This window comes from Mauremys mutica, chromosome 7 (assembly GCF_020497125.1).
Source record: "Mauremys mutica isolate MM-2020 ecotype Southern chromosome 7, ASM2049712v1, whole genome shotgun sequence".
In the NCBI taxonomy this organism is placed as follows: domain Eukaryota; kingdom Metazoa; phylum Chordata; order Testudines; family Geoemydidae; genus Mauremys; species Mauremys mutica.
Genome location: NC_059078.1, coordinates 111,318,018 through 111,340,064, shown reverse-complemented (window position 1 = coordinate 111,340,064; position 22,047 = coordinate 111,318,018). Strand labels below are relative to the sequence as shown.

Genomic DNA, 22,047 nt, shown 5'->3' with positions numbered 1-22,047 from the left:
AAAGTGATGTGATATATAGACAACCTCATCTTCAGGCATAATTAAGGGTGTGTTCAATTTCAAGGACAGCATGGAAACAATATAATTTTCAGTTCTGGGCAGATTCTGTTGTTGCCTATAAAATCCACCATGACCCATGAAAACTCATGGAATCACCCTTCGACAGTTGTGCTGGCTCCCTCCTGCAAATCCTCCTAATCTCTTGGCTCCCCCTTCCACAGGCCTAGATTCTTCCTGTCAACTATCCCTCCTTCCTTCTTAATACATAAGTCCTCTCCTACTCTCCTGTAACTTAACTGTATCAGAAAACCTGGAAGAATGAGCCAGGCCTGTGGGGTTTTTCTTTATTTTTATTTTTTTTATTATTTAGGCTGTACAAATCAAGCCATTATTTTTCTACCTCTTTTCAATCTATTAGCACAAAGCACTATATTTCTCAACTTCAGTCAATATTATGAATGCTACTGCCCATGGTGGTCAATAACTACCAGGCGCTAGTTTATAGAAGAGGCAAGAAAGTCTTCTATAAGCTATTCTCTGTCTCATATTCCAGGAACAATGTTTGTCCAATTTAAAAACAAACAAAAAGCTTAGGAAGTTCTTAAAACTCAGACTTGCCAGCTGGTAGCCAGTATATTAACTTTTGTAACTCATTTAGTAGATAACTAAATGTATTGACTATCATTAAGAAAAAAAATTATAGATGCAAATTTTGATGAACTGCTATAAATCATTTCAGACATGCATTTACAGGAAAGAGTTTTGTACTACACCTTTTCAATTCAGTTTTAAGAACAGATATTGCTTTCCGATTAGATTCATCATCATAGACAGTTAAATATTTATATGCTTTAGAAATTTACATTGCATTTTTCTCTTCATAACACTCAGCTAATTCTAAGTTTTTCATTTGTAAACTGATTTTATATACCATGATTCAAAGTATTTTGTTAAATAATAAGAGCCCCTGACTGTAAGAGCCAGAGTGCCCTCTAGAGGCCCAGCAAGGCTCACCTTTATTTTCTCAGTCATAAGATTTCCAGGGGAAATTTTTAAAAAATGGCTAGGCAATTTATGAGCACATGGTTCTAAATAACTACGGTACTTTTGAAAATCTCCTTGATAATGTATATTTTATAGCAAAATATATTTTCAAAAGCTGACAAATTAAGTGCTGGAAATGTAAATAGTATTTATCATTGCTCCAATGCTTTTATTTTAAAAGTGAGCCTTTTCCACTTCAAATGTTTTCACAAGTCTTTTCTTTGAAAGCTGCTTCTAATGGTAGAAATTATTTATCTTATGTATGTGCATAAAAATAAATCAATAGCAACGTAATTGACAATACCTCTAACTGATGTGTGGCATCATCAGGTAAGGAGACAAAAATGAAGTCTTCAAGGGACTTAGGTTGATTTGCTTTAGATTTAGAATTTTGAGAGAGTAAAACCGGAGGCTCCACTTGACTTGGAGAGCCTTCAAGTGTGTGTGGCTGGTTCTGAAGAAGCTTGTGCAATTTTCTTTCCTTCCGAATGTCCTTAGCTTTTCGACAGGGCGGCTTGCTCAAATCAGCCCCTTTTCCTAGAAGGACATAAAGAATTAAAGAATAAGGTTATATCACAAGAAAAATAGCTATTACATGAAAGGTGGGACAGAACGGAGTTGGTTACAAACAATACTTTTACAAAAGATTTTTTTTTAATAGCATGATGATATTTAGCATTTACACAGCACTCTTTTCCATGTTCAGAACATTTTGCAGCCATCAGCTAGGATCCCACATGCCTTAAGGCAAGCCAGACCTAAACTGCTGCAAGATCATTCCTTTCATGGCATCTGACATGGCAAACTAGAAATCCTACGGTAGCTTCACTTACATTAAAATTTGAGATTTTGAAATGAATTAAACAAAAATACAATCATTACAGTGGCCCTCATTCAATTTTGACACTGAACTCAATTTTACACTGTACCCTGAACTCAGTTTTCAATATGCTGCATATTTTTGTCTAAATGCATAGCTGCTTCATATAAATTATAAAGGATTTTAGCTGTTGAGTAGGAAATGGGATGTTTGGCATGGAAGTCAATTTGAAATCAGAGATAAACACAATAGGTGGGCATTTCAGCTAAAATGCTCAGCCAATAAAATGGTTGGTTTCAGAATTAATGCTCCATTGTGACAAATGGGCAGAGCTACTCTTTCATGCTTTCTACAGACTCAGGAGGATAATCTAGTTATACTCATTCATTCACATTTTTATGCTGATATTCACAACCACAAGGACTAAAATACCTATTTATTTTAAATGAAATCTTAAATTCTGTAGCAAAGTTATACCATACATGATGGATTCCGTGGTGGCAGAAGTGCAAAATAAACAAGGCCCCGACAATAGCCCCATAATGCAAATATCAATCCCTGTTTAGAGATGGAGAAACTGAGGTAGATGGTTAAAGGTCTTGGCTTAGACCCCAAGCCAGTTTCAGAGTCAAGGATACAAATCAAGACTGCCCAATTCCTGACATACACTATGCTTAAATCACTACCACACCTATCCACAAACAAAGGCCTGCTCCTATTTAGCTGCACTGTGTAAAACAGCAGTATATCCAAGCAACTAAAAGGATCACCTTGAGGCACTGGAAAGACTTGTCACCACCAACTGAGAATTGATATATTGCATCAGCAAGGCAGAGGGCAACCTGACAGAATCATGCACAGGACACAAAGTAGGACGAATTTATTTCACATTGCCAGGAAACCCTTTGCTACATACATATAGTCATCACCAATAGCTCTAATACGCAGAGCAGAGAAGAATTAAAGGCCAGGTAAGTGTGTAGTCTGAAGTACTAACAACCTTGCCTACTTTTAAAAAGGTTTAAATAACTGTATTGCCACCCCATCGTCATCAGTATTTTGAATGTGCACATTGTTATGTCGGCTCATATTGGTTACTTCTTGTGTTTGGTTGTGAAATAGTATTTATTTTTAAAAAGACGACAAATGTATAAGAGGAATGTGTATGGGAAAGAGTCATTAGTAATAGCTTAAAGATTATTGGACCATATATATTATAACAAGTGAGAAAAGTAGTGCTTCACTACTACAAACTGATCACGAATACTAAATAAAATTTTCAGACGTGCATAACTGACTGGAGTTTAATTCTCATTTTTAGAAGTGGTTGACTTAAAAAATGACTTTCAATGGGAATTACAAAGCTCTTAAGTGCCCTCATCACTTTGAGAATGAGACTTCAATTTTCTTGAAAATTTTACTGTCTGAATATGTATCTACAACTCTAAATTATGAAAAAAGAACTGTACAATAGTATGTATCATTTCACAATATTTTCTTGTATTTCCATTTCTAGCATTTCCATTTGTTTCAGAAGCAAATAAATATTCAAAATATCATTCTTATCTTATTTAAGTCACATTGGAAACAGAATAATGTATAGAAGACACTTGGTACAATATTTTACAACAGGTCTCTCTAGAAAATACAGCATTTTGATATTCTAGTATTTATGTAATTTACAAGATCTGAAAAAACTACCAGGGGGAGGGACAGCTCAGTGGTTTGAGCATTGGCCTGCTAAACCCAGGGTTGTGAGTTCAATCCTTGAGGGGACCACTTAGGGATCAAGGGCAAAAATTGGTCCTGCTAGTGAAGGCAGGGGGCTGGACTCAATGACCTTTCAAGGTCCCTTCCAGTTCTAGGAGATTGGTATATCTCCAATTATTATTATTTATTTATTTACCAGCCACTCTCACTTCCACTTTAAATGTATTTTCTTCTTTAGCAAATGAAAATGGCACACCAGCTGTAATATGTATTATACTGCTAGAAAAAAAGTTAATATTCTTAGCTTTGTTGTGAAAAATCTCACTTTATTTTTATATGTATCATATTTAAATTCAGATTTTACCACCTACAGAAGAAACATCTAATACTATATGCTTTACTAACAGTGAGCTTTTCTTTTAAAAAATAATCAAGCCTTTTAAAGCTTTTTCCAACCATATACAAGCTTTGTACCTGTAAAAACACAGGAAGTAAGACTCATATTGGAGTACCGAAGTCAAACAGTTAAAATGGAAAAATCTTACACCTATTAATTATGGCTTTAAGAAAGCATATTCATTTTTAGACATTTGATAGAATGCAGAACATTACATGTATTCGTGCAAGTCACAGTTACTAATTCAAAGGGTATATTCTTAGATTTCACTGGACCCATCATGCTGCGGGAAACACAACACATTGCTTACAGTAATTACAACTCTCCTGATACTTACAGATATGGGCTAATGCAATTTTTCTCCTGCTTTTCACTGAAAAGGTATTAAAGTATTTCAATACACTTCAAAATTAATATTTTCAATATTAATCATTGTTTAAAGCTGCTAATTTATTACTAGACTCACTGAATTCCTGTTCACCTTCAAATTCTGCCTCTCTTTCCCACTGACACCTTTTCTAAACATTCAAATATGTCACTTTCCTATTTCACATGAAGCTGAACTGTATGTCTGAGTTTAAATAAACTATAACAGGCCTATTTCCATTTCTAGTATGAGAGACAATCATTTACATTTATGCATACCCCTCTGATCCAGAGGTACAAAGGGGCCTTCTACTAGTGCATTTGGTAAAAACATATATATGGAATGATGCAGAGAAACAAATGAAGAGAGAGTCTCCCTTTGCAGAAATGGTCCCTCTGGAGAGAAAAACCAGAAAAATGCTTGAGTCCTGACCCCTTATTAGAATTTTTCTGATTTTCATGGTTGATAGTGAGTCTAAAACCAGTAGCTACTTGCTACAGATAAACGGTCTTTCACGAACAAATGCTGAAGGTACATAAATTAAGGCAATACAAATTATAATGTTCGCTTTTGTTCATTAAAAATAATGGGTGCTGAATACTTCCATAACCTAAAGGGTTAAGAATTAACTCACTACTCTCTACCCAAGCTCTACAGATATTGTGCAATGATAAACAGGGCTGGTCAAAAAATTTCCATTAAGTTGTGTTATTGTTTTATTGTGGGTGGTGGCAGCAGTTGTGATATGGTTTTTGATGAAGTCCAATTACATATACTGGAGAAAACATAAGACTTGGAAAAAGATAATTGGAGAAAATACTCCATTCTTTTAATTCTATTATTTTCTTTACTTAGCTTCTTTGGCCAAGATATTGAACCTTTCAAAAGTGACTGATCCTTCAAGTCAGCAGTAATATTTTGGCCTTGGTCCAAGACTTAAATGAAGCAAGGCCCAGATCACTTAGCAGGGAAATTCTTGATCTGTAGTCTCATTTCCATTTGCTTTTATACAACAAAATGAACTCAGAACTTAAGAAACTGTAATCTTCCATTTTACCATTCATTTTATAAGTATGATATTGACAATGAGGCAAAAGCTATCAGTGTTAAGAACACAAGATATGGGAAATATCAATAGTTGGAAATTTAACATTGATTTCATCCAGTTCGAAGAAAGGACAGCTATTTCCTGTGCTTTCCTCATAGGAGCACTTAAACAAAATGTTCAACAAAACATCCTTAAATAAGTTGTATATTCATTACCAGCACCAGTTTGCCTACAATGAAACACTAATTTTAACTGCTTATGCCAAATGTAAATCTATAAATTAAAATGTTTATAGGCCACGAGAGACAGTGTGATAAAGGGATTTTTTTTCCCAACATTTCAGGTACTGCCTTTCATTGTGTTTTTATATCTTTCAAATAAGCCAATGTTACCGGTTAAGTACCACTCATGATCCCCTCTGCTTTTGTGAGTGGGCTGTGGGGGGGGAGAGAGAAACAGAAAGAGTGCCAATTCTGCAACAATACTGTCCCTGACTCTGCAGGTACTCTGCAAGGTCCAAGGTCAGAAAGGAACAGGCTGTTGTGTGCTACATTGTCTTCTTCCAAAACTACATGGCAAGGTAGTGTAGCTAATGACAGAGTCAGCATTACCTTGTGCATGTTTCATTTCCGTGCCTTAAAACTGGGTTAGTGGCTGTGAAAGATTGTTAATGCTGAAGGGTTGTAAGGGAACAAGAGGGCAGTGCAGAGATGGATTTATTTCCACACCGGGAAGAATAGGGGACCATTTATTTTTGCAGATTAAAAAAGAGACAGTTGTAGCAAATACTTTATGACAAATTGTTGAAGAAACATTTGGATGCCATTAGTGTTGTCCTGGAACCAATACATTTCAGAATTAGTTGTTGTGACTATTTTGTAAAGATATTTATCTTTAATTTTGGAAGTATCCTGGACAATCAAGTGCCATCATCAGAAGTGTCAAAGTTATGAAACATTTCAACTATGGTCACATACACGAGAATAAAAACTAACTAAGCAAGGATAATCTTACCAAAAATTTCTAGCTGTGGATAACCAACTGTAAGGATGTATCCGACGAAGTGGGTATTCACCCACAAAAGCTCATGCTCCAATACGTCTGTTAGTCTATAAGGTGCCACAGGACTCATTGCTGCTTTTACAGATCCAGACTAACACAGCTACCCCTCTGATACTCAACTGTAAGGATAAGGCCTTTTCCTATAGTCACACTAAGTCTGAGACCTTTTTCTGCAGCCATGAGCCAAGAAGCAGAATGGAATGTGCAGATGTGACATCTAAATTACATTAAAAACAATGTAATATCAGGCTGTTAAGAAGGCAGTCCTGTCCTAATAGTACCCACCATTACCAGATAAAGAAACTGATCTTAAGGTGGTTTAAGAAAACTTTGCCTGATAGCATTCCGTCTGGCAAGAAATCGCTTATCAACAGTTGTGGCTGTAAAATCCCTACTTCTTTATTGTTTTTTCTTTATGGTCCCCACTTTGCTATTGTTTATCTGGATGGCCTTTGTCTGGTTCTTTGATTGTTTCTGTCTGTTGCATAACTAATTTTGTTAGGTATAAATCAACTATGGTGGTGTGGTAGGAATGGTTAAAGAATTGTTTTACAATATGTTAGGATTGATTAGAAAATTGTTTAGTAATATTTTAGTAAAATGATTGGTTAAGGGACAGCTAAGCAAGACTCAAGTTTCACTATATTAACTGGGGTCCAAAAGGAAGTTCTTGGAAACCAGCTCCAGGACACAAGTCCAAGATCAGAGATGACAGCCCTCAACATCCTACCAATGACACCGTGCAGAAGCTGGAGTCCCCCAGATGACCTGATTCTGACTGGCCATCAAGAAAAGTTCATCTGCATTGTATGCTTAGAGTGTGCACTGTTTTGGTGATTGTTAATAAATAGAGGTTAAGTAGGGTATTACTGTGTAAGGCTCTTTCACTGGTAAAAGACCTTGTAAACCCCCAAAAGATTATGTTCTGAGTCCACAGGGAGTGGGCCCTGAGCCCACGGAGGAACAGAGCCCGGAGTCCTCGGAGGGGTAAAGTTCTTTGGAGCCCAAAGAACTGGGAAAGGATAGGGGTGCCTAAATCAACCAGAACTTGAGCCCTAGGAACTAGGTAGAGGTGTGATGTCCTAGTGTGCGCAGGCAACAAACTTAGGGAAAAGTTGGGTGCTGTAAAGTGTGTGTAACAGAATTTTGTGCAGATAGCACCATCTCTTTACTCTCAGTGAAAGACAGAAAAGCCTCCATAATATCCGCCAAAGGCTTTTTGTTAAAGTGAAATAAGGGCTTAAAAATTGTTTTTTTTACCAGTCATTTATTAAACAGAAGAGAGCTCTTCCTTCTGCCTTGCCCTCATCAGAGCTTCCTAACTGATGCGAGAAGAGAATGGCTTCTATTGCCCTACTCCCTCCCTGCCTCTGGAGCTTGTTTGGTTTTTTAGGTTCTCTTCAGTTTTGAATAGCACCAGTGCCTGCCTCCAGTGCTACCACTTGGGAAATTTTGTGCAACAGTAAAAACACTGTAGCTAGATGTCTGCAAGACACTGCATTGGTTCCTATTGGGAGACTTATCTTCACAATCGTTAAGTTTAGAAACTTTATCTTTTAAAAATAGATTGTACAGAAACTGATGGCGTGGCTCACCCAGGAAAGTTTCCCAGTTGCACCTGCCAAGTGGATTTCTCAAACCCTGATTATCATCCAGAAAGTAACTCTAGAAATAGCACCCGCTTTCTTTAGTGACAAATTAATTTACTTTTTACTCCTGTTAGCACTGAACCATCAAGAAAGCTATGGGAGAGTGAGCTGGATTCTTTCCTGGAATGCACGTCAACATACATCTGTTAGCTAAATTCCTCATGCAGACTACTGCTAGTGAAAACGTGAAGGCCAGAAACAACACAGATTGGCAAAGAAAAGCTTACAGAGCTGCTGTCAGGTAGCAAAAAAGGCATGCATGCATATTCGATATGGAGCCACACAGGAAAAAAAAATGAACCCAGACTTGTTCAGCCATTTTCTGAAGAAATAAGCACACTAATCTAATGCTACTTAACCAGGTAATAAAGTTGTACCTGTCCAAGATCAGGTACACCATGCCTCAACACTGTGGGGAGCCAGAGATGGACAGGCTGATGTCTTGACACACACATAGGCTTTGCTTTCCAAGGTGTGATACCTGCTGCAGAGGCTCTAGCACAACCAGGGCTCTCCAAGAGGAGCTCAATACAGCGGAAACTGGGTAACATTTTTATGGACTGCTATTCAAGAGGACAGGCTAGATGATCTAATGGTCCCTTCTGACTTTTAAATATATGAATAAATCTGTGGTGATGTTGCCTCACAGATATGGGGAAAGATATGGGCAGGAGGAGGGAGACAAGAGGAAGAGACAGTTGGGGTATCAGAGAGGAGCAGGTGGTCTACCCATGGTCCCCCACCCATAAGTTGGTCTTTTCTCCAGCAGACCTGTTCCATCAGACCAGGACTGTCCTCTGGTGAACCATGGGAAGCTTGCTAGAGGGGGAGGGAAGGTGCCTCAGGAGCCGAGGTACCATACTGCATTCCTGAGGTAGCTTCTTCCACTAGCAAGCCCGCCATGATTCACCAGAAAGGTTCTAATCTAATGGACTTGAGCAGTGTTCACTACATTTGGGAGGGTGAAGACTTCCCAAGGACCTTGGGAAAAGGCATGACTGGCCAATAATTGGGAGGTTGTAACTGCCAGACCCCACCACCACTCCTGCTCTCTTCCTCTGCAATTCCTGCCAATGTAATGAAAACAATGTAAGTGATCATCCTTATTGTTCAGCTAACTAACATTTTTGTTTAGGCGAATAATACTTTTCATCTAGAGATCTCAAAGCACTTGACCAAGATAAGTAAGCATCATTATCCCCATGTGACAGATTGGGAAACCACAAGGATTGTGATGTGCCCAAGATGCTAGAAGAAGTCAGCAGAGGAGTTTAAAATATTCATGATACTCTTGAAGAGGTTTTTTTTGAGCACTTAGCCTGTCCTCAGCATCCGTTTAATTTCACATTTCTGCTGTAAATTTCACAAACAATATATAAGCAAAGGAACAGGGGTAGCCTTACCATGAGGCGAACTGAGACGGCCGCTGCAGGTGCCAGATGGGGGGAGGGAGCCACTAGGACCCAGAGTGTAGAAAATTGTGTCTGCTGCATATGTACTCTGCTCTAAATGCACAGAGATGATGGAGTGCTGTGCTGGAGAAAGGAGGGCACAAGAGACATAACAGGAAGGAGAAAAGGTGAGAGGGAATAACAGAAAGCAGCAGAAACTGCAGGGAGCGAGAGGAGGAGAAGCCTCTTCTGTACCTCTCTAACACCCCCAGGAGCTTGGACTGATTAACACCAGCTTCTCAGGGAGCTTCCTGTTTCCTGCTGCTTCCCTAAACCCACTTGAGGAGAACAGGAAGTCAACTGAAGTAGTAGGAGCCAGTTAGGCCCTTAAGACGCTGATATCTTCCCTCACTCAGGCCCTGCTACCAGCATGTTTATTTGTCCCCTTCAATTGAGTGGTGAGAGCCACTATAGCTGGCATAGAACAACAGTCATGAGTAAAAGAAGAAAATGCCCCTCTGGGGCAGCCTTCAGAAAAAGAAAGCAAGCAAAGGAAGCTTTTCTATCTAAGCAGGAAGGAGCTCTCCTGAGATACATAGATACAAATGTTCATGGTGAGCCTTCCAGCCCCACTGAGGATGTGAGTGGTGAGGAGATGCCTGATCTTCCAGTTAGTCAGAGTGCAAGTGACCTGGCAGCTACTTCGGCATCCATATCATCATCTCAAATGGATGTAACCATGCACATTCCTGAAGGAAAGTGTAGATCAGAGAACAGTGTGGTGAAGGTGCAAGAAACAGCTGCTGCTGAGTTTAGTTCCTTAAGTCTAGATGATCCAGGACTGTGGACTCATTTGAGCCTGAGGGACTTCCTTGTACTGCATGGGCCAAAGCAAGTGAAAAACTTCATGTTCCCCAAAGACAACGAAAATAGAAATTTCCATCCAACACATGACTGGCGTGAAATCCCCAATGGTGACAAAGTGGAGAGGCCATGGCTTATGTACTCAAAAACTCAGAATGCTGCACACTGTTTTCATTGCAAACTCTTTCAGTCTAATTTGCCAGCCATATTGGGTTCTACAGGAACAAAGGACTGGAAAAATCTGGCTAGAAATTTGGCATGCCATGAGAAGGCAGCAAATCACCAGAGAGCATTCCATAGGTGGAAAGAGCTTGAGATGAGACTAAGGTTAAAGGCCACCATAGATGATCAGCATCAAGAGACGATTGCATCAGAGTCTCTTTACTGGCAAAATGTTCTGAAAAGGCTCATTGCCATGGTGAGAGTGCTTGCTACCCAAAACCTAGCACTGAGTGGCACTTCAGATCAGCTGTATGTGCCAAACAATGGAAACATCTTTAAAATTGTGGAGCTGATGGCCACGTTTGATGCTGTACTCCAGGAGCATCTAAGAAGAGTCACCACCCAAGAAACGTACACACACAACTACCTTGGAAAAACGATTCAAAATGAGATCATACAGTTACTGGCAACAAAAGTCAAACAGAAGATTGTGGCAGATCTGAAGTCAGCAAGATATTACTTTGTTATTCTGGACTGCACACCTGACATCAGCCATAAGGAACAAATTACTTTAACAGTGTGTTTTGTAACAACAACAGAACCTAGTGAAAATGTCCCTGCAATGGTGACTGTCAGAGAGCATTTTCTAGAATTTACTGACATTGATGTTACTACGGGAGCTGGTATGACAAATGTGCTTCTTAAAAAGCTGGAAGATATGGGAGTTGCAATAGATGACATGAGAGGAAAGAACAGAAGAGTGCAGACACGGATCCGAGAGTTAAACCCTCGAGCTTTTTTTGTCTCACGCAATTCTCATTCATTGAACTTGGTGGTCAGTGATGCAGCATCAGCTTCTAGTGAGGCTGCTGATTTTTTTAATGTAATTCAAAGCATCTATGTATTTTTCTCTGCGTCAACCCATCGATGGCAAATTTTGAAGCAACATCTGGGAACATCCTCTCTGACACTGAAACCACTGAGTGCCACACGATGGGAAAGTCGAGTGGAGGCAATAAAGCCTATCAGATACCAAAGTGGGAAGATAGATGATGCCATAGTTGCCATTATGGAGGATAATGCTATGACGTGGGAGAACAGTGTCAGAAGGAAATGCAATCACCAGAAACAAACATAACTTCAAATTTGTGGCTTAGTGTTGTGGCATGACATAGTGTTTGAAATAAATGTTGTAAGCAAGAGACTCCAAGGTGTTGACCTTGATATATCTGGAGCAATGGAACAACTGGACAAACCAAAGTCATACCTACAGTCTTACCAGTCAGATGAGGGATTTCAAAACGTTCTGAAGAGCGCACAGAAGTTAGCAGAGGAACTTCACACTGAAGCTATTTTCCCACCCATTCAAGAATATGTCACCGAAGAAGACGACATTTTGATTACGAGGCACGGGATAATCCCATAAGAGACCTCAAACAACAATTCAAAGTTGAATTCTTTAACCAGGTGCTAGATTGTGCAATAGTCAGTTGTAGAACTTTTCATGCAGCTCAAGGAACACAGCAGTATATTTGGGATGTTGTATGATATTCGAAAACTCCTCACTATACCTGAAGACGACCTACGTCAGCAATGCAGGGCACTAGAGACAGTGTTGACACATGATGACCTGCGTGATATTGATATGAGTGAGTTAGGTGATGAACTGAAAGCCCTTTCAAGATACGTTTCAGCAAGATCAACTCCAAAGGCTGTTCTAGAATATATGTGCACAAATAAGATGACCACCTTCTTTCCAAATGCTTTTGTTGCTCTGCGCATACTTCTAACATTTCCTAACAGTTGCCAGTGGAGAACACAGCTTCTCCAAGCTGAAGTTAATAAAAACACATCTATGCTCCACAATGACACAGGAGAAGCTGGTCGGCCTTGCAACCATCTCAAAAGAGCATGAGCTGGCCCAGAGTGTGGACCTTCAGAAAGCAGTTCAAATCCTTGCAACCAAGAAGGCACGGAAAGCACCACTTTGATTATTCAAACAGAGAAAAATGCCAGTGTTTACTAGGCAGACAAGAAAAGTTACATTTGTTGTTCAGGCGTTTGAAAGTTAAGTGTTATTTAAAAATTTTTAACAAGGCATTTTAAGTTGTTAGTTCTCCTTTATTGGGGTAGGTAGGAGAGCAGTACCATGAGAGGAATAGAACAGGAAGAAGGCAGAATTGAGACCTTTCAAAGTTTTGGCCCAAGCGAGAGGGCATGGGGGCATCATTTGAGCTCCCCGCCTTAGGTGCCAAAATGTTGTGGGCCAGCCCTGCAAAGGAATAAATTCATTGGTTTAACTTTGTTTATATAAATATGCAAACCTTTTTTCCTTATGAAAATGTGCAGAAACAGACCGCTTATTCTGTAGGACAATGACCTGTTTATGTAAGGAGGTTTTTATTTCTACATAAACAAATTTTATCATGGAAAACGTCAACTTTTTCCAAGGCAAAAACTAAACATCTAGTTTAAAACTTTCCAGATTGAGAGAAGTAACCTTTAACACTAACTACATTTAAAATTATAGGTATATTGAATAAGATTTGGTGGGTTTGTAACTCACGTTTATATTTTATTTAAGCCCTGCCAAAAATGAGAAGGACAGCACCGGAAATTTCTGTTTCTAAAATATGTGCTTAATTTTTGAAATAATGAATACAAACGTTACATTTCAAACTTCCTGTATCTGCATCTATATTGTTTAAAAAGTGTCACACAATGTTATTCTTTATACAAATTGAGGACTGTACCTCGACTTTAAAAAAAGGCAATTTATACTAATATTTACTCATGGCTGCCATCTGCTGTCAATTTCTATTTACTTTGCATTCAAGGTCTAGGAAAACAGTTCACTTAGTTCATGGCAAAGCATTGTCTTTTTAATAGTTAGTTTTTTTGTTTTTTGGTAAAATGTCCACAAGGGGGTAGAAAAGTATTTAACTTTTTTAAAAACGTAATCACCATATTCTAACAAGCCTTAGAAATCTGGCACCAGATTTACAGATGTGCCGAACAAGCAGCTTTCCCAATGCTCTTGTTAAGCACTTTTACAAGAAGTCTGGCTCTTTCATTTAGGTGCTTAAATGAGAGTTGTGTCATTGAAAATCTGGCACTCTCTGGGTGAGTGTTTGCTAGGAAAAAAGGGTGTATTCTTAGTTTACCACATGTTAGCCAGTCGCTAACTAATGTAAGAAATAATTCATGAAGAGACGGCGGTGTGTAGTTTTCACACACATTTTCAGGTAAAGCTAACCTCTAGGCTCCCCCGTTGTCTGTACACTTACCTGCCAACATGTATGAAAACTACAAACTGTCTTGTCTTTCTTCACTACGGTTTCACTCAATATAGTTAGCATGTGCTCACTAACAGGAGGTAAGAACACACCCTTTTTTCTAATAAAGACAATCCACCGTGGGGGTTGATCATTTTTGAAAACCTAGTCCATGAGCTATAAATTGCCTGGCTCCTCTGCCAAAGTAAGCAATATCACAGCTCGCATAAACAGAAGAGTTTAGCATGGAAGGACTCCTGTTCAAGTTATTCCTTTAGAATGCACAATTTGTTGTTTCTTGCTTTGGTTTCGGTTTGGTTTTTGGGTTCGATTTTTTTAGGAATAAACATCTCATACTTAGTTTCTGCCTTGAAAGGTGAATATTTTGGAAAACAACAAATCTGAAGGCAGTTCAGAGACTGAACTGTAACTTGTGTGATAAAAACATAAAACAACCACTAAGTTACCAAAAATGTTAAAAATATCTCCACTATTCTGCTTCCTAATTCCAAAGAAAAATTCTATTAGCAAAAATTCCCCTGCAGTGTTTGATACACAAAATCCCCAGCACTGTCCAAATGCATGAGTCTGTGAAAATGAAATGAACTAGAAAATGTCTATTTTTGCTGTATAAAAGAAGAAAAATGCAAATATTACACATACAATAAAAAAAAAATACAGTTTCGTTATCTCACATTTTACTATCAAGTAGGGTGGGGTTTTTTTAAACCTTTAAGTCTCTCAAAGAAAAATAAGGCTACAACCCAAACACATGAAACAAGCCAATGGGGCACTTCTATAGAGAGTCTTTCCATGGGCTCAAGGCCAAGGCAAAGCTATCCTTCTTTGGAGTGCAAAAGCACTAGTATTCTGCTTCTGCAGCAAAGTACTCCAACTTGTCCTTGAACAGAAAATGGAAAGTACAACCCTAGTCAACTGGACATAAACAAATGATGTTTTTTGTGCGTAAGAAACATAGCCCCTAAAAAGAAGAAAATAATTTATAAAAGTGCACAAATAAGACAGGCAACTATAACAGAGAAAATAATTTAGAGGATAATTAGACATACCATCTAAAGGAAGACAACCCTTAGCTAACTAGTTTTCACAAAGGGAAGTAACGAAGTCCACTTTTTTAGATACCAATTTGCTTTTCTATTGCTGCTCAGGAGGTGAGATTTATCAATTGCCTATTTGGCTGGAGAGCCTAGATGACTCTCAAAGCTTCCATGAACTGGCAGCCGTAGAAACTAGCAGCCATGGACATAAATACCTGCTGGATGGCTCCAATGAACTGAACAAAATGAACTGGGCAAAATATTGGGAGCACTAAAAAGCCATGCAATATGCACCATATCATGATTTACAGACAGTAGTTCCCTGGGCAGCTGTGGGCATACGAAATAAAGAGGAACAGCCCTAGGTTTACCAGCCAAGGTATAACACTCTAACAAAACTAATCTGAAGGGAAAAATAAGCGGGGGGAGGGACAAATAAAGAAACTTTGGCTACCTGGTTTGGGTGTTGTATGAACAAGTTTAGCTGAATCTGATCGTTCACTAGATCCTGCACTGTCTTTATCTACACATGTCTGGGGAGGCTCTGACTCCACTTTCTTCATAGTTACTTCTTTTTTCATTTCCTCCTCTTCGTTATTATCGTCAGTCTCCACCCTCTCCGTCTCCTCCACACTCAGAGGTTTCAGTTCAGATTGACTGATGTCAGATTCGTTTTTTAATACAAAACTGCAAGCGAGAGCATCCTCTCTGTGGGAATCCATAGGTTCTTCTGTAACTAAGATAGATGACAATCTGTCAATGTAAGACAGGCAATCCACATCCATACCACACCAAGGTTATTATATTAACATTCATGTGAATCCAAATCATTTAGAAGCTACAACAGCTAGCAAGAATGCAGACAGTTATGATCTTGACACAATCAATTTCAGAGTATCAAGATAGGAAATAGTAACATGTAAAAAAGAATGGGGGAGCGGTGAGTATAATTGTCTTTGGCTTGTACAAAACATATCACTAGATTTTTATCCAACACTTAAAGAGATAGTCCACCTAAAAATCACTTCCACATTTTGTTTTTTTAACCTTCTAATGTCACATGTAAAGCCCTACTTGAATTGTGGGATGACTGTCAAAAAATTGCGGCTGAGTTGCAGACAAGCCAGGGAAAAATGCAGAAAAGTAATAATGGACCTTATTATTTGTGGTAATAAAGTCCCTTATTACTTTTCTGTGATTTTCTGCTGTCAGCTGCCTGAGGCTGAGAGCTGGGGGGGTTCCCGCTGTCAGCCACCGGGGCTGAGAGCGAAGGCCCGGGACTGCCTGGACTCCCACTGTCAGTCCCACACACACGGCAGGGCTCCCACTGTCAAAACTGCGGTTGAAGCCTAATATTGCAGAATCCGCAATTTCCTCAGCATCGCAAGTTAAGTAGGACCTTAGTTATGAGTAACAATTAAGATTATAATAAAAATATTCAAGAAAAGTCTATTTTTCCCACTTTTTAGGATTGGTTTTACAATCATGTTTCTCCTCCCCACCCAATATAGTCAGTCAGCTTCCAAAGAGCTGGGGGCCTATGCACACAGCATCAGATTCAGAAGCAGATTTAGGCCTGAAACTACTTATAACTCAGACTGCTATTCTATCTTATTGATGGAAATAGAGCCTGCATTAACTCATGTGAGATATGCTGTAACCAGGGCCAGCTCTACCTTTTTTGCCGCCCCAAGCGGCAAAGCAAAGAAGAAGCAGAAAGAAAAAAAAAAGCGGCCGCAGCAGTGCCGCCGAAGAAGGAAAAAAAAATGAAAAAGCTGCTGCCGAACTGCCAACGAAGAAGGGAAAAAAACAAAACAAACTCGGAGTGCCACCCTAAGAACGGATAGAGTGCCGCCCCTTCAAATTTGCTGCCCCAGGGACCTGCTTCCTTAGCTGGTGCCTAGAACCGGCCCTGGTTGTAACAATTAGATTCATGTACTTGTGCTTCATGTACACTGGCAGACACCAATACTCTCCATTCCGATACCACAATACCTTGCGCAGTGCTGTCATAGAGACTCCAACATGCACAGCACTACATATCCTCTCTCTCCATCTTTACTATTTCCCTCTGCCTAGCCAACAACAGGCTTAAATGGCATAGAAAAAATTGTGAGATTGAATTTCATTATATAAATTATAGCTCACACTTTGCTCATGGCAACATCCAAAACAGTGTTGCACTTTCCCCATTTTACAAGTTTTTTCCAACATAAAAAAGATAGTTATTGTTTGTTTGCAATACCCTCTTAGAAGCCTGAAAAATCAAATGTCTTCTGTGTGCCACACATCCACGATAACAGCTGTTTGCTTTCTTAAAATGGAACAATTGCAACTAACCTCACTTCAAACAAGAAAGATACTCATACTAATAACCTGCTTTGGCAAAGCCAACAGAGGAAGCACAAAATAACTGCAAGGCTCACAAAAAAATTAGCCAGTTTTGTTTTTCTTTAAATTTCTCAGAGCTTTATTGAGTAGGGGCTTTTGTAATCACATATGGGAATAAGGGCCCCTCAAATACCCTTCCATTGATCTTGTTCAGATTGTGGCTTCAGTTACAGGGGTGAGACAAGGCTTGCCTGATACTCCTCTAGCTAGAAAGTGGCCAGGTGCATGGTGGGGGAAGCAAGCTGCTACATGAAAAAAAAAGTTAATCTTACTCCTCGACAGAAAAGGAAGTAGCACAGGAGGAATTGTCACAATTCATTCCTAGTCTGCTCCTGGGGCAATGTAGCCAATGTAGGGTAGGTTGTAAAGATACAGTATTTGGAATCCAACCAACAAACACTGAGGCTAGACTCTATCTTGTTTTCAGCTTTTGGTTTTGGTTTTGTTTTTTTAAATTACAGTACTTCTTACCTACCCCACACCTCCTATTAAACTTTCAAAGCCCCTTTCAGGGCCTGAACTATTTCTAAAAACATAGTAGGCTACAGTAGCTCTTCTGTGGGAATAATCCTCACACTTTTTCAATGACCAAGAATTTCTTACCATCACCAGCCACTTTGGAAGAATCCCCTTTAGCAAGAAATTTCAACATTTTCTTTAGAACTTTCTTGTGAGATTTGGAAGGTTGAAAATGTAAAGGTCGACATCTAAAATGGGAAATCAAATATTTTTAAATATTTTTTTACAAGAAATATAGTTAAAAGAAAATGAAGAACTCTAGAAAGTTATAATAAAGAAAAATAAATAGTTGTATGAAATACTATAACTCATTTCTTGTCTATTTAAATTCCCTTGTAACCACTAGCTCAACTACTTTATTAAAAGGATTATTTTCAAGTTGCTGACCTTCTGTTACATGGATGCCTTTACAATATGCACCTTTATACACTCTTACAACTGTATATGGATAAAAGAGTACATTCTCATTAAAAAATATAAAGCGAGTTTTATTGCTTGAGAAAAGAACTTATTGAGAGTCATCCAGTTATCCAAAGAACAGCTTCCTTGATACTACCCACCACCATTATCAGGAAGTAAAGGTAGTTCATTCTCCATGACTATTCAATCCATAGTATTCCCATTTGAGGATACTAAAAAGAGTGCTTGTAGGATGCAGACACATCCATTGAGAGCCACTCTGCAACCAACAACTCATTTCATGTATGCCTTCACATAACTGCTACTCTGAGCTGGCAATCTAGATGAAATAGGCCAGGAAGCATTCATGACTGGATGGTGCAGGAAAATAGAAAGAGATTATGAAGCCTGCCGTAGTTAGCACGAACCCACTTATGTCTTATTTAACATTCAAAGAACTCAATAGCATTCAAAAGTAGGCTTACCATCCAACTGATTATTTTAAGCAGGAGGAACTAAAACACCCCGGATAACCATGTTTGTATGACCACGATTTCAACTGGAAATGATCAAGCCAAGTTACTTTTAAACATGTGGCCCTAGATGTTATGATTTTTCTCACTACTTTCATGTTTTAAATTATTCCTTTTATCTGTAACACAGCTTTAAAGGCACTATTAACATGGAATAAGCTCTTACCTTATTGTATACTGAGGACAACACGTTTGATTCATAATGGGCTTGTAGACATACTTCCCACTTCTAAAAAATTATAATAAAATACTTCATTAAACTTGTAATGATGTTTGTTATAAGTACAAAACAAAATTCATTCACAAAAATTTCTAAATTGTTCTAAAAACACATAAAACTGTTCCTGCAAGAAATATGAAAATCCTGTACTGAATAGAGTAACAAAACTGAAATAGCAAGTTCTTTAGCATTTTCACCAACCTGCTACATCGAAGCACTTACACATTCAAATTTTATCAAGTCATATTTAAGTCTTTCAATAATGCCATCTGAGGCCTGGAAACACAACTATGAAAGACTCTTATCTTGATCATGCAGCTCCATCCCCTATCGAACTTTTCAACACCTTCCTACCTGATTGTTAAAAAAAGTGTCTTCACTATAATATAAATTATAGTGATCTCCAATTCTCTGTAATTAGAAGCAGAATAGGGCTTGGAAAATCTACTTGCCTATTACCATGGAAGCTTATCCTGGAGCGTGGAGGGGCCTAAACTAACAATTTCTACACAATGTGAGATTCCTATTTTTATTTTATTTTTTTTAAGTTATATGCCTAATTCTTATAATTGCAGATGTTTCCTGATACAGGACTGTTTTTCTGAGTCTCCAGACCTATACCTCCAAGTGTCATCTGTTTGCTCACAGCTTTTGCAAGCCACAACCAAGTCAAGTTGGAATGACTTGACAAGTTAGAATGGTCAATTTCATGAATACTGTAGAGACCTGGACAACAGTGAAACTGACAAGAATCAGGATCATAGCAATTCTGTACTTCTGCTACTGCTCCTTGGGAAAACTATGAGCAACTGTGGAGGCAAGTATTGGTATCCACAGAGTAGGAAAACCAAAACAATAGAAGCTAGGGAAAAGGTAAAGTAGCATTCCTCCTTGCAGCAACCACAAGACTCTGGGTTAGGGGACAGAGGGAGGTGAAACAATGATTTCTTCCTCAAATACAGAAATTCAGCTTCAAATTTATTACCCCGTCCCCACTAGTCAAAGTTTGATACAAAAGATAGCATCTACAAAAATACTCAAGGATAGCACCTTGGTAAGAATCCTGGAACAGTGGTTTTCAAACTGCAGGTCGCAGCCCAGTACTGGGTCGCAGCGAATCCCCTGAGCCCCCCCAAACCCAGAGCCCCCTCCTGTACCCCAAACCCCTCATTCCCGGCCCCACCCCAGACCCTGCACCCACAGCCCAGAACCCTGACCCTCTCCTGCACCACAACCCCTTGCCCCAGCCCAGAGCCCTTTCCCACACCCTGAACCCCTCATTCCCAGCCCCACCCCGCAGCCCTCATTCCTGAACCCCAACCCTCTGCCCCAGCCCTGACCCCCATCCCATACCTCAAACCCCTCATTCCCAGCTCCGTTGGGTCACGGGCATCAACAATTTTCTTCAACTGGGTCATCAGAAAAAAAGTTGGAAAACCACTGTCCTAGAATACACCCCTTTTATTGATAGTTGGAGCATGAGCTGGGATTCTCAATGGGGTATTTTTTCATAACTGCCGCTAGTGAGACGGGTTAGCCTCTGGCCAGTAGTTCTCTGATGAAAGTTTTGAGAGCTGACATGAATAAAAATCATATCTGTATGGCAGTTCTCTTATTTACTAATAAAAAGTACTTGAAACGTTCTTTTGAACAAAATACATTTTCTTCTTTCATGCATACTGTACAAATAAATTATTGCATATCATTCATAACAGGAATGTTACAGATATGTTTTAAATATTTCAGTTTTTAAAGGTTCTGACACTCTTCATTCATTTCTCCATGCAGGGGGATGCTAGAGTTGGTTACCACATCCATATCTTCCAACTTTGAAGCGGGTGGGGGGAATTGTGAAAAGAACTTTCTCCAGTTTGACCCAACTCATGCAATTACAGATTATCTGGATTAGAGTAACATTTTCAAGATGTATAAAGTACTTCAGTATTGTTCTAAAACATAAACAGCAAGACATAATAATGAAGTGCCTAACATTAGGCTCCTAAACCCATATTTAGTCATCTGATTACATAGTTGGATTTTCGTAAGTACTGAGTACCTAGCAGCTCCCACTGAAGTCAACAGGTGCTGCTGGGTGCTCAGCACTTTTAAAAACCCAGTCATTTATTTGAATGACTAAATACAGGATTAGAAACCTGACTTTAGGCACCCACTTTTTTTCAAGTCTTCGTCAAAGGATGGAAGTCATCTAGTGTCACAATCTCCAAAGGAAAAAGTAGGCCTCATATTAAATATTTAAGAATTTTTGTATTAAGGATAATTCAAATGGACACAATTTAAAAACAGTATGTTATAAACAAATACGTATTCACCTATGTTGGTGAAAGTTTTGAAAATCGAATTCACCTGCCATAATTTATACTTTTGCACACTGCATTTATATCAGCTAGGACAAAAAAAATCATTTTCAGTTCCTCAGTGCTGCAATGTGTGTATTTGTTTAAATATAACTGTTTTCACTTTTCTATCTAATTAGTGAAATATTCTATTGATCTTAGGTATTATGAAAGCTTTTTCTTCCTTAAACAAAATATAAACTTTGGACCAAGCTTAAAATGACAGCATCCCTTTGAAGATTGTTTTTCTTAATTTACCTTCGCCATCCTCTGTCTATAAGATCCTGGTAATCTTGAACAGTCATTGAATGCGCCCACATGCCTGTAATGAACAACAGGTCACTGTCAGTTATATTTAAAACATTAAAATTTAAGCAATTTCTACTGAAAGCTTACTCTAAATCTAAAAGATTAATTTGGGATTTCTTCTAACACAATTTTTTGGAGAAACAATTTCTTGTATTTCTAAACTTCATATTAACCATTTCAATGAAGACAAAAAACTTAATGGAAAATTTGTTAAGAGACTATTTAAAAACGGGCAATGGAAAACAGGACTGAAGTAAAACTGAAAGTCAATCATCCAATTAATTTAAATTTAGAACATTTTACTGTCAAATAGTCACTGTGTTTAAGTGTATTAAAATACTTACGTGTTTTGTCATTTTAGCTTTTTATTCAAATATATCCATATAAAATGTAGAACAGACTTTATAATCTGGTTATATTTATTAGTTCCCCAAATTCCCCTCTGACAAATGTCTGAAAGAGACAATCACAAATA

The 22,047-nt window shown here is 38.6% G+C and overlaps 1 protein-coding gene across 9 annotated transcripts in view; it reads right to left on the bottom strand.

Annotated features, from left to right (window-relative positions):
• Positions 1-22,047, bottom strand: part of ATE1 (arginyltransferase 1) — a 174,884-nt gene that overhangs the window by 147,830 nt on the left and 5,007 nt on the right. For 5 of the 9 annotated variants that reach the window (XM_045024769.1, XM_045024765.1, XM_045024766.1 and 2 more), the window contains exons 2-6: positions 21,522-21,585; positions 18,856-18,918; positions 17,842-17,945; positions 15,302-15,583; positions 1,349-1,581 (exon numbers count right to left, since the gene is read on the bottom strand). In XM_045024769.1, the coding sequence (XP_044880704.1) occupies positions 1,349-1,581; positions 15,302-15,583; positions 17,842-17,945; positions 18,856-18,918; positions 21,522-21,585 (746 nt within the window). The remainder of the gene's footprint in view (positions 1-1,348; positions 1,582-15,301; positions 15,584-17,841; positions 17,946-18,855; positions 18,919-21,521; positions 21,586-22,047) is intronic. The other 4 variants (XM_045024770.1, XM_045024767.1, XM_045024768.1 and 1 more) reach the window with 1 other exon arrangement.